This window comes from Watersipora subatra, chromosome 4 (assembly GCF_963576615.1).
Source record: "Watersipora subatra chromosome 4, tzWatSuba1.1, whole genome shotgun sequence".
Taxonomy (NCBI): domain Eukaryota; kingdom Metazoa; phylum Bryozoa; class Gymnolaemata; order Cheilostomatida; family Watersiporidae; genus Watersipora; species Watersipora subatra.
This window is the reverse complement of record NC_088711.1, coordinates 7360039-7370434: the sequence shown is the minus strand read 5'-3', so window position 1 is coordinate 7370434 and position 10396 is coordinate 7360039. Positions and strand designations below refer to the sequence as shown.

The 10396-nt window shown below is 35.4% G+C and overlaps 1 protein-coding gene across 1 annotated transcript; it reads left to right on the top strand.

Moving 5' to 3' along the window:
* Nucleotides 1–2214: 2214 nt before the first annotated feature.
* Nucleotides 2215–9701, top strand: LOC137393592 (uncharacterized). The gene is made up of 4 exons (XM_068080217.1): nt 2215–3552; nt 3953–4166; nt 4683–4765; nt 9065–9701. The coding sequence occupies exons 1-4, from the start codon at nt 3194–3196 to the stop codon at nt 9342–9344; spliced, it is 936 nt and encodes a 311-aa protein (XP_067936318.1). The 5' UTR covers nt 2215–3193; the 3' UTR covers nt 9345–9701.
* The last annotated feature ends 695 nt before the right edge of the window (nt 9702–10396 follow it).

The following is a 10396-nucleotide window of genomic DNA, read 5'->3' as shown; positions in this document are numbered from 1 at the left end:
AAGCTACTCAGCCTTAGCGCATATTATGTGTTCTAACTATGCGTGCTTATGTTCGGATTCTCTTAGTAACTCTCATTAGGTTAAAAGTCTTAGCTGCGAAGGCTATGCGAGCTCATGATGTCATGAACCTTTCCTAAAATAGCACATCCAATTGACGTACTCGTGTTTCCGATAAGAATGAAAACATCACGTGAATTGTCGTTTATTGGCTAGAGAAGTAATTGTTCGCTGTCATTGGCTCCAGTAGAAATAGTTTGTTGACAGTCGAAGAAGAGAGAAGACCACAGCTAGTCGTTAGCTACTAGAAACACTATTATTATTTGTGCTATACCAGCAATCTTTAACTGTATCATATGTTCGTTCCGTCTGGTACGAAGCACTATTTACTTTGCTTAAACAACTGATTCAGTTAGAAGGTAATTGACTGCCTATTATGTAAAATATCAACAACAAAATTTGTTGGTTTGAATGTGAACTGGTATAAATATTGCGTATAAGTTATACCTTTGTGGTTGCTAGTTGTATATGGATCAGTTACCTATTCTTTTTATGTTAAATTACGTGTTTTAATATGTTGTTAATTTAGTAGAAACGACATGAGCGAAGTCCAATTTTTTGAGTTTTGACAATACGTTGCTGCTCTAGTTCTACCACTGATATTCAGTCTTGATTGTGATGTATTAGCTGTTAGTTATACATTTTGTCGACCGTAACACTGTGTATTTGCGTTCATTTCTTTTCTACACATGTATATATCTATATACGTGTGTAGAAAACAAATGAGTACACGTTATATATCTATCTATGTCTACTGTGTCGTCCTACTTCTATGTCGCTTAATATCATGAAACATACAGCTTTTTTGCACAATTCATAATATTTACTTTATTTAATGCAATATTTTCTCAGAATTGTTTGTATTATGTCTATATTATGTTGGAATAGGATTAGATATTTTAAAGTTGGTAATTATTTGCTGTTCAACACAGCCTATAGAATGCATGCCATATTATATTTTCAGCCAAAATCTGTGCTATAAGAAGCTTACTTGCATTTTAATGTGTAAGCCCTCTACACGAAAGCTAAATTGTTGTGGCACTATAAAAGGCACTGACATTATGCAGCAGAGTTATCAGTCTCCGATGCTTCAGTTTGGAGGTATCCATGCTTTCAGCAAAAAGGTCAGTGCAATGTATTCTTGCCTACGATGTTGTTGCTGATGGTGATTTTTAAAGCTTAGATTCATTTAGTTAACTTTTATAAATGAATTGAGCTATTTTTTTCTAATTATTTGTTTTTAGCAAGCTAAAAGTCCTGCCCGTAACCTATCATCTGAGGGTATGAACATATCAAATCGCAATTATAAAAAGCGATCGCAAGCTCCGAACAAGACCAAAGAAAATGTTCGAACAACGCCAAAAGCAAAGTCTATTTCCCCATTGCATCAGTTCAAGTCGAGCTCACCTGTTGTTATACCTGAGAAGTCGATGGGTGTAAGCCAGTCTCTTTTTGCGGGTGCGAAGTTTAACGATGCTCCTTCGCCCAAGTCTCTGCCGAAGCCACCCACTCACTGGATGCAATCAAGTAGTTCATCAAGCTGGGAAAGCGACTTTAGTTCCTCGACAAGCTCATCCCCAGTTTTATCTGATCGATTTTCAACTGAGCTCAAAACATTGTTGAAAGTTCAAAGCTAAACCTGTCAAATCCAGTGAGCATTGATGGCACATTCCAGCCTAGATTTTGCGGGTCATCCGCGGATATTATTTAGGCATGGTCTATATTCATGTTTTTGCATCAGCTATTATGTACTTAGTGTATCAGACTTGTAACTACCATTTGCTCATTCTATTACCATTATTAGGCTATTGACCACCAATCAGATTAGAGCATTGATCATCCCTCAATTGATCACATTGGTGCTCAAATGGTCATTCTAAGGATTTTTGTGCAATCGGCAATATTGTTGATACATAGTGAGTTATGTTTCACAGGGAATTTTATTCCGCATAACTGTTGCACTTTGCTGAGAAAAGTATACATATTCTATAACTTCATAACTAGAGAAGATTTTGTGTTACATCTATAATACTTAACAATCTTTTTTTTTATTTTGCAAGTGCCAGCAGATGCTCGGCGTATCCTGCTGTATTGTTGCCTGTGCATGTACATAACCTATTACCTTGTTCAAGTGAACTTGTTTGTTCGCTACATCAATTAATGCTTTTGTCATACTTGTATTGCCTTCGATTATAATTTTTTTCATCTGTATTTTTTTTCTTTCCGCTTCTTTAATTTTTTGGCCTTCGGGCCGCCAACACTCTTACCAAAGAGTAATGTTCACCAAACCCTTCAACCGGGTATAATGGTTGGTAAAACATATTCAAATTGTAGGTAAGGTGGGTATAACTTAATTTTGCCGGATACAAGCTTAATTTATGTTTTTGATCTTTACCTATTTGGTGCGTCGATGCGCCTTGAGTTATTAGCTATTCATATAATACATCAGTGATGAGTTTTCATAGTACTGATTCGAGGGCACAGTTTGTGAGGCTATTTGTTGAGGCAGTTTTTATCTTTATGATGCCTTTTAATTCGCGCAAACAATGTAATATTGAATAGCGGTTTGTTATCGATGTGTACTGCCTTTAATAGTTAAAAACTGACCATCGTGTTGCCTAACATTACTGCTAATGTCCTTTGGGCGTGGTAGTCACATAGCTATTGATATTACAGATGAAAAGACCTACTGCTTTACAGGTATGGTATCATTCCCTTTCTAGTATGTAAATTGTAGCAATGTTTACACAGGACTGGCTAAGATTTGCAGTTTGCCAAAACTGTCACCTGGTATGCAAAAGTTTACTATAGCACCGTTTTGTAAATCATGTTTGTTTGTAGACTTCTCATATTTTTTTGTGATTCTGGGCCAAGGACATTGTTGTATCTGGCCAGTTCTTTCTTTGTATAGATGTATACAAGCTGCTAGCGTCTGCTTATCAGTGCATAGTCCAATGAGGTACACAACTTGACACATGATCAGGTTTGGATGGACTTTGAGCATAGCCTTTGTTGCTTTATTTCTCTTGACGTTCATGGTGCAGTCATGATTATCAAATGGTGTATTGATTTATAGCCCTATCAGGGCTGTTCGAGTGGCAGTGCGCAGCCCTTCACAAGCGTTACCCAATGGAGAATGGATAAGAAGACCATACAAAACACAAATCTATGCAAATATCGGAAAGAGTTGTTTGAGCGGACACTTTCTGGCTGGTCAAACAAGTATGGTACGAGTGTAGAGTTGAATGAGAGAAGACAACCGCTGGAAACGAAGGGCTATTACCAGGCAATTACATCCAGCTTAGAGAATGCTGAGAGAGCGGTGAATGGCAAAAATGGTTCAAGGCCATCTGGCTCCCGCTTTCTCAAATATAATTCAAAATTCAAGTTAGTAGAGGATGCTAGAAAAGCCAGCAAAACTGTTAGAACCTACATATTTGTGCCAATTGAGACCCGTGACGGTAGAACTTCAGTACAGCCCCCTGACAATAAAAGGTAAACAAGTTTTTAACGAGTTCCTTTCAAACTTCCTGTTCTTTAATACTCAAAAATATGTTTAAAAAGTTTACCCTTACTACTGAATCAGTTCCGGCAAGTTATGTCTGTTGTGCAATAGCTTGGGGATTTCCTTTCTTTGTGGAATATCCCAAAGTTTCCGTGATGAGCCCGTAGAATTTAGTATAAGACTACTGCTGCAAGTACATCTTGGATATTTTGGATATACATGTAAAAATGAAACTGGTTATCATTGCCGTTCAAGTGGTTTCACCTTAGTCTAGTTGTTAATACAGAAGAATGACTGTTACAGACAGAATGTAGCACTATACAATTGACTAAATGTCCTAAATAGCATTCATTGCCTCACCCACTCTTCATGTATCTTTGGCCACTCTAGATCTGCAGTTGAAACTGGTACAGATCAAATGCCAAAAATAGCTGTGGCAAAAGAAACTAAATCTCATAAGAAAATTCTGGCCCAGCCTCTCCTTGATGTTGTTGTGGAAACACCAAGTTCAGCTGCCATTCCGTTACCCAAAGTGGACGTTGGAACTGTTATCACAACCTCCCCAGTGTTTGTACATACATGTCCTCCCGCTTCAGTCATTCAGGTCTGTTCAACTTACTGTTCAACTAACAGTCATTCAGGTCTGTTCAACTTACTGTTCAACTAACAGTCATTCAGGTCTGTTCAATCTAACTACTTAAATGCGAGTGCTGAGGGGCTAGTAAGCAATTGTCAGCAGCCACTCAGAGTGATGCTAGTCGTACTATTAATATATGAACAAGTACTTGCTCTAGCAGTCGCCATTTGAATCAATGCCAACATACTCCTTGCTGCTTGGTCTGTCTTTAGCAAGTATTCAGTCTTAGCTGCATGCGAGCTAACGCCACTGTCAATCACGTAGCCAGTGTAATGCATTTTCATTTGCTAGCCTAGCATTGTTCTTATTCTCTGCTAACTCAACTAACCTTCAGCCCATCTGATTAGATCGATAGTCTTGTGTAAGAAGCTTTTACTTAGGACGTAAGACAATATTATAAGTTTGTTCTATGCCCAGAGAGTTCAGCAAAAGCATTTCCTGTTATGTAAATGATCAATGTGTTTTATGATACCGATTGACCAGCCGAGTGTCACACCACTGAAAGATAAGAGCAGGCGGAGCTCCCTTCATCCCCAATTGACAGTTGCTCGACCTCTTTCTGCAAGGTTAGTTTAATGCTTTCATGTTTTCATTAGAATATATATGGAGGTCTGTGGCAGCCTTACCATAAAGACTTTAATATATGTAGCGATGGTATTGCTGACACCCTTGTCTCCCCTCAATTAAACCATATCTTAGCATACTGAGAGCCATTCACCACCTGGTTAACGTTCATCCGACATCGGGGTTTGTGTGGATTTTGATAAAACTCCCATGACAAGCTCAACCACTGACTGTTAAAGCTGGTTCACATTGTTCCGCCGTATATTAGGGTTGTCCTCTCAGTGATTACTCGGAGACGATGTCTACCGTAAACCGATGACCTCGCTAAGCCAATGCGGATATGTCGGAAAAGATTGTCACTGTCAAACTCGTTCAATATTTCCGCGAGCATCCTCAATAGTCTTGTGCAATGTGCACCACTTCGGGAACAATTATTGGATGTCGCGGATTGTTTATCGTATATTTCCCTTCGTGATAGTCGCTGCGGGACTAGTATTTTATCATTGCAGTGACTGCATTGTGTATAAAGAACAATCTGTTGCAGACTACTCGCTGGTATAAACGCAGATGGGTCTGTAATAGTGTGAATAATGTTATCACAGACAATCACTAATATATTGTGGAATACCACCGGCATACTGCATGCCATGTTGACCAGCCTTACGTGGAAGGGAAGGGGTGACGTGTGGCAGACTTGATAAAGAGCGAGGCATGAACACAGCTTTGCCCTTCATCTCTGTCATTAGTTCTATTTCTGTCTCCTGGTAGATGCAGCCGATGATACCCACTATAATTATAATGTTACACAGTCAGTGTTTACGAGCCATCTGTGGCAGCGATGCATGCACAGATATGCGATATAGTACGCTACCTAGTCAATGTTAATGCAGATGCAGTCTAAAACTTGTCACGACAGTGGTAAACAAGTTAGCAACAAATATGCTGGTAAAATATATTCGTAGATGTTTTAACAAATGATGGATCTTATAATGACTAAAACTACTGACTGGAGAAAGTTTTTGGCACAAAAATAAAAAAGAATATTTTCACGTTTGAAGAACTAAAATAAGGATTAAATCAAGGAACAGTAAATAAAAATAAGGAAAGTGAAAACAGTAGCCCATTGGAGTCATCGTACCCTGTGCATTTTATAATTAATGAGCATCATCATACAGAAAAAGGGATATATGTGACGCACAGTGGAGCAACACATAATAGCAGTCAATATGACAAGATTCAGTAACTTAGCTCATCTGTAACCATGATTTTAATACTGAGCATTAATCAAAGAGTCATGATCAGTGATTAGACCTGCACATTCAGTGAACACACATTAGAATTTCATGATAACTAAAATTATAGCTTAGTTGTTCAGCTTGAGCTTCCCAAGGTTAAATGTATCTATTTGTTATATAGCACATTCCAGCTTTACTTGTCATCATCGCTATACAAGATAGATAATTGATCATTGGTAAGTTCCTGAGATGTGGAAGTTTGTTTGTATGGCATTCCTGAATAGCGTGTTTAGGTTGAAGTTATTCTCTTCTCAAGATTTGATATACCATTAATTATATCTAGTTAGTTTGATGCCAGTCAGATTTGTCCTATCATGCTACTGCACTTAGAATGGTAAATAGAGATTTAGTAGAAAAGATAATGGTAATGGTAAAAACCGTTGTTGCCGACAGGCTATTAGTCGAATTCATAGACTAGTAGTTGAAATTGAAGACTATTGAAAATAATTATATTATAACGCCATCATTTTTCTACAATTCTTAAAAAGTACACATCTAGCAATAACATCAAAATTGTGCCATCTCAAAAGATTTCACTACATATATAATAGCTTGAAAAACAAATAATCATGCGTTTTGGTAAAGTTGTGGTAGCTTTCAGTAAACCAAATTTTGCATAGCAACTTGGATTTTGAATCAAAGGAACACATGATATCCTGTATATGTGTATATATATACCACTACACCATTATGTCGGAGGATTTCATACAAATAAGTTGCATGCATATAAATGTTGTGTGAAGGATCTTTATGGTACGCAATTATAATATAGCATATGATTAGCTGTTAAAGCTAGTACAAAATTATAGAGCTAGACTAACACTAAGTTGAATATTAATTTAGCTAACAGGTCAAACTTAATATAAATATGTGACAATATTATTTTCAACTAAATGATTTGAGTTTTTGACTAATAGTCTAAATTCACTAAGTCCAAATCAAAACAACACTTTTTGACGGAGGGCTTCAATTTGACAAACGACTTTTCAAAAATGTGTATTTTGGCCAATAGAATTCTGGCAAAATAACCAGAAACCCTTTAAATTAGCAGCCCCTCCATGCTTCTATTGAGTCCTCTGCAGTTCTTAGCTAATTATGGAATACTTTAAATGATTAGATTTTGCTTTATCTGAAAGCAGATTATCTGTGTTAAAGCTTTACACTAATTGAAATGTTTAATCAAATCATTATATGACAAGATTATTACATCATATGATCAGTTTTACTCTATCCTGAACAGAAAAAAGCCATTGCCTTTGCTATATATATATATATATATATATATATATATATATATATATATATATATATATATATATATATATATATATATATATATATATATATATATATATATATAATATAGAATATGTATAAGTGGAACTTCACTCTATAAGTTAAACATTTTATTACTAATAGTTTCATGTGGTGCAATAAGTATCACACTCTTCAGATAAAATGTCTAAAATGAATTTCATTCACCAGTAATAAATACGCTGTTATGCAGAGTTAGATAAGTTGATAATTGGATGAGTGTACAGAAGCCAAAAGCCAAATAGTTAAGTGATACAATTACGTAGCAAGAACTTAGATGAATGTCTGCATGATGATAATAGCTCGTTACGTTGCCTAGGGATGGTCTGTAAATAATAAAGAATTTCTCCCATAAGCATAAGTTACACTTGTTGGAGATAGTGTTGTATGCTTTAGCATGTCTTAGAGTCTTCCATGATATTGTGTAGCTGGTATTATTGTCCTTTAGTGACCATATATATTTACTTAATTCAGTAGAGTTTCTCTTAGATGGGTGGTTGAAAGAAGCTTTATGGTTAGTGAATCGCGTCTTGAAAGTGTTCTCTGTTAGTCCAATGTATGTTTGGCCAAAGACATATATATAGACATATATATCTGACATAGACAAAGTATCCACTTTGTCTATATATAATATATATATATATATTATATATCTATATATATATATACATGTATATATACATGTATATATATATGTGTTAAAGTTTAAAGTTATTTATTTACTTAAAGTTTAAAGTATGTAAAAGTTTTTAAACACTCTCTACTATTATTTGCTAAAAAGAAAATCATGGTTAATGTCTCAACTTCAATCAATTGTCTCTCCACACATTAAACTTGGTGATTTACTGATGGATAGTTGTCCTCTCGTGAAGAGATTCATCCAAGTAATATCATACTAAATAGGATGTTCTATTAGTAAGAAAAAACTGTTAATTGAGATGTTGACTAATGTTGCTAAGAGCAGTTTTTTTGTTAAAATTCCACAAAAATATCAATTGTAATTCAACCTCAATTTGTAATGCTATCTGCTTCTAATACTGAATGTATTTTGCAAGCGGTTGGTTAACACTGAAATGTTCGATAGTAGAGCAATCGATAGTATTAAAAAATAAAATTCACCACAGGTTTTATTTTCTAACTTTAAAAATGCTAGCTGTTTCACTTGCAGACATTTATATGTAACTGCAAATATTGATGCCATTTCTGTGGTGTCCCTACACCAGCTTCTGGTTTCTTTGTATGATTTGTCTCTCTGACCCTATATCACCTCGTCAAGGTTTTTCCATGCCACACTTTTCAAGCAGGCACTTGGTAGCTAAATGTCGATCTTTCACCTTTCCAGTTGACACTTTTTAGACAAGAGTCTTATAGCAAGTGTTAATGTTCAAATCAATCTTGAAAATTGTTCACCTTTTGTTCTTAATAGAATAATTCATAAAGCAGTTTATCATTTGTCTGCAGTATTTAGTTGATTTTCCTATCAAGCCAATCTGTTAACTTATAAAAAAACAATGTCAGATTATTTTGTTTGTTTTATAGCTTTTAATTATTTTATTTTAGTATTACTTTGGATATTTTGTTTTTTTCAGTCATAACTTCTTTTTCTCTGATTGTAAATTTAACTTTCATAACTATTTGTTTTTCCACAACTATTTGCATTAATGATTGCATGAGGCTTGCTTATTACTACAGATCAAATGTCTCGAGAAGGTCAACTCGACGAAAGGATAAACATTGGGTGGATAATTTGACCATATCAGATGAAGCGGTAGACCAAGGGAAGATAAAGGTAAAAAAATGCAAGGAATCATCAAAAGTCAGCAAGGGCGGTATTAACTCTGCAGTCCATGAGGCAGCACTACCTTCTTTCATTTGCCCAAGTTCACAAGAGAAGTCTCATAGATACATGTGCTGTGTTTGGGTTCTGAAAACAAACTTCCGCAACAGCCAGAAGTTGTTACCACAAATTTAAAACATAGTTATGATTCTGACCGATTTTGACGCTTTTAGAAGAAACAACTGTAAACCTTATTATGTGCACAACTTCATTACAAATCATTCTTTATTAATTTTATGGTAACAGATGCAGTAATATTTGCATTTTTGTTTTTTTGGATACAAAGTAAATAATAATATGCTGGTTTGGCAGCGTATTCTCCCAGCTAGATTATGTTGAGCTATCGTTGTTTACATGGCATTTCACAGTTTTCACATTTATCATTTTTGATGTTAATTACCAGAGTTGCCATATAGATTTCACTGTACATGTATGTATTTTTTTATAAAATACTACAAGATATGTCAATATAATTAATGATTTTAAACTCTATAGATAATTCTTTATATTGAAAAGTATATATACATGTATATATATATACACGCATATGTATATTTTCTAGTTGCCATAGCGTTATTGTCATCAATTAATCAGCATGGATGGTCTTAGCCTGTCTTGAACATGTTGCTCGCCTGCTCGACGGGGGACAACTCCGCAAAAACAACAGTTTGTCAAGACAGGCTAGGATGGTCTAACCAGACAAGGCTTGTCTAACTTACTGTATGGCAGAGGCCAGCAGGTGGTTCTTTATCAAATAGACATGACAATAGACTTTGAACAGGTCCTTTTGATTGACTTGGCTTTGTGCCAGAGTGGGTCACCGGTAAAAACTGCAGTCATTAGAGGTGCTATTATTATTAGTGGTTAACTTTTAGAAATATCTCAAGTTTTGTATATATATCTGAAAAATATGCAAGGTTCTGCAAAATCTATACAATTTTGTGTGATAGTTGGTAAAAGAAGTTATGTAGGAAATTTGCCAGTCAGTCTAATAGATGACAGTCATATCTATTCAGAGACACTCTTACGCAGTGCAAGTATTCATTGCAGAGAATCCTTATGTAAATTAGTATAGAACACCAAAGCTCCAATATCACGAAATAGAAAAGTCAGTTTTATTATAATAATGGTGGTCCAACTAAATTTCTTTTTAGAACATTCTGTCAGGTCAATGATAGTGCTAGTCA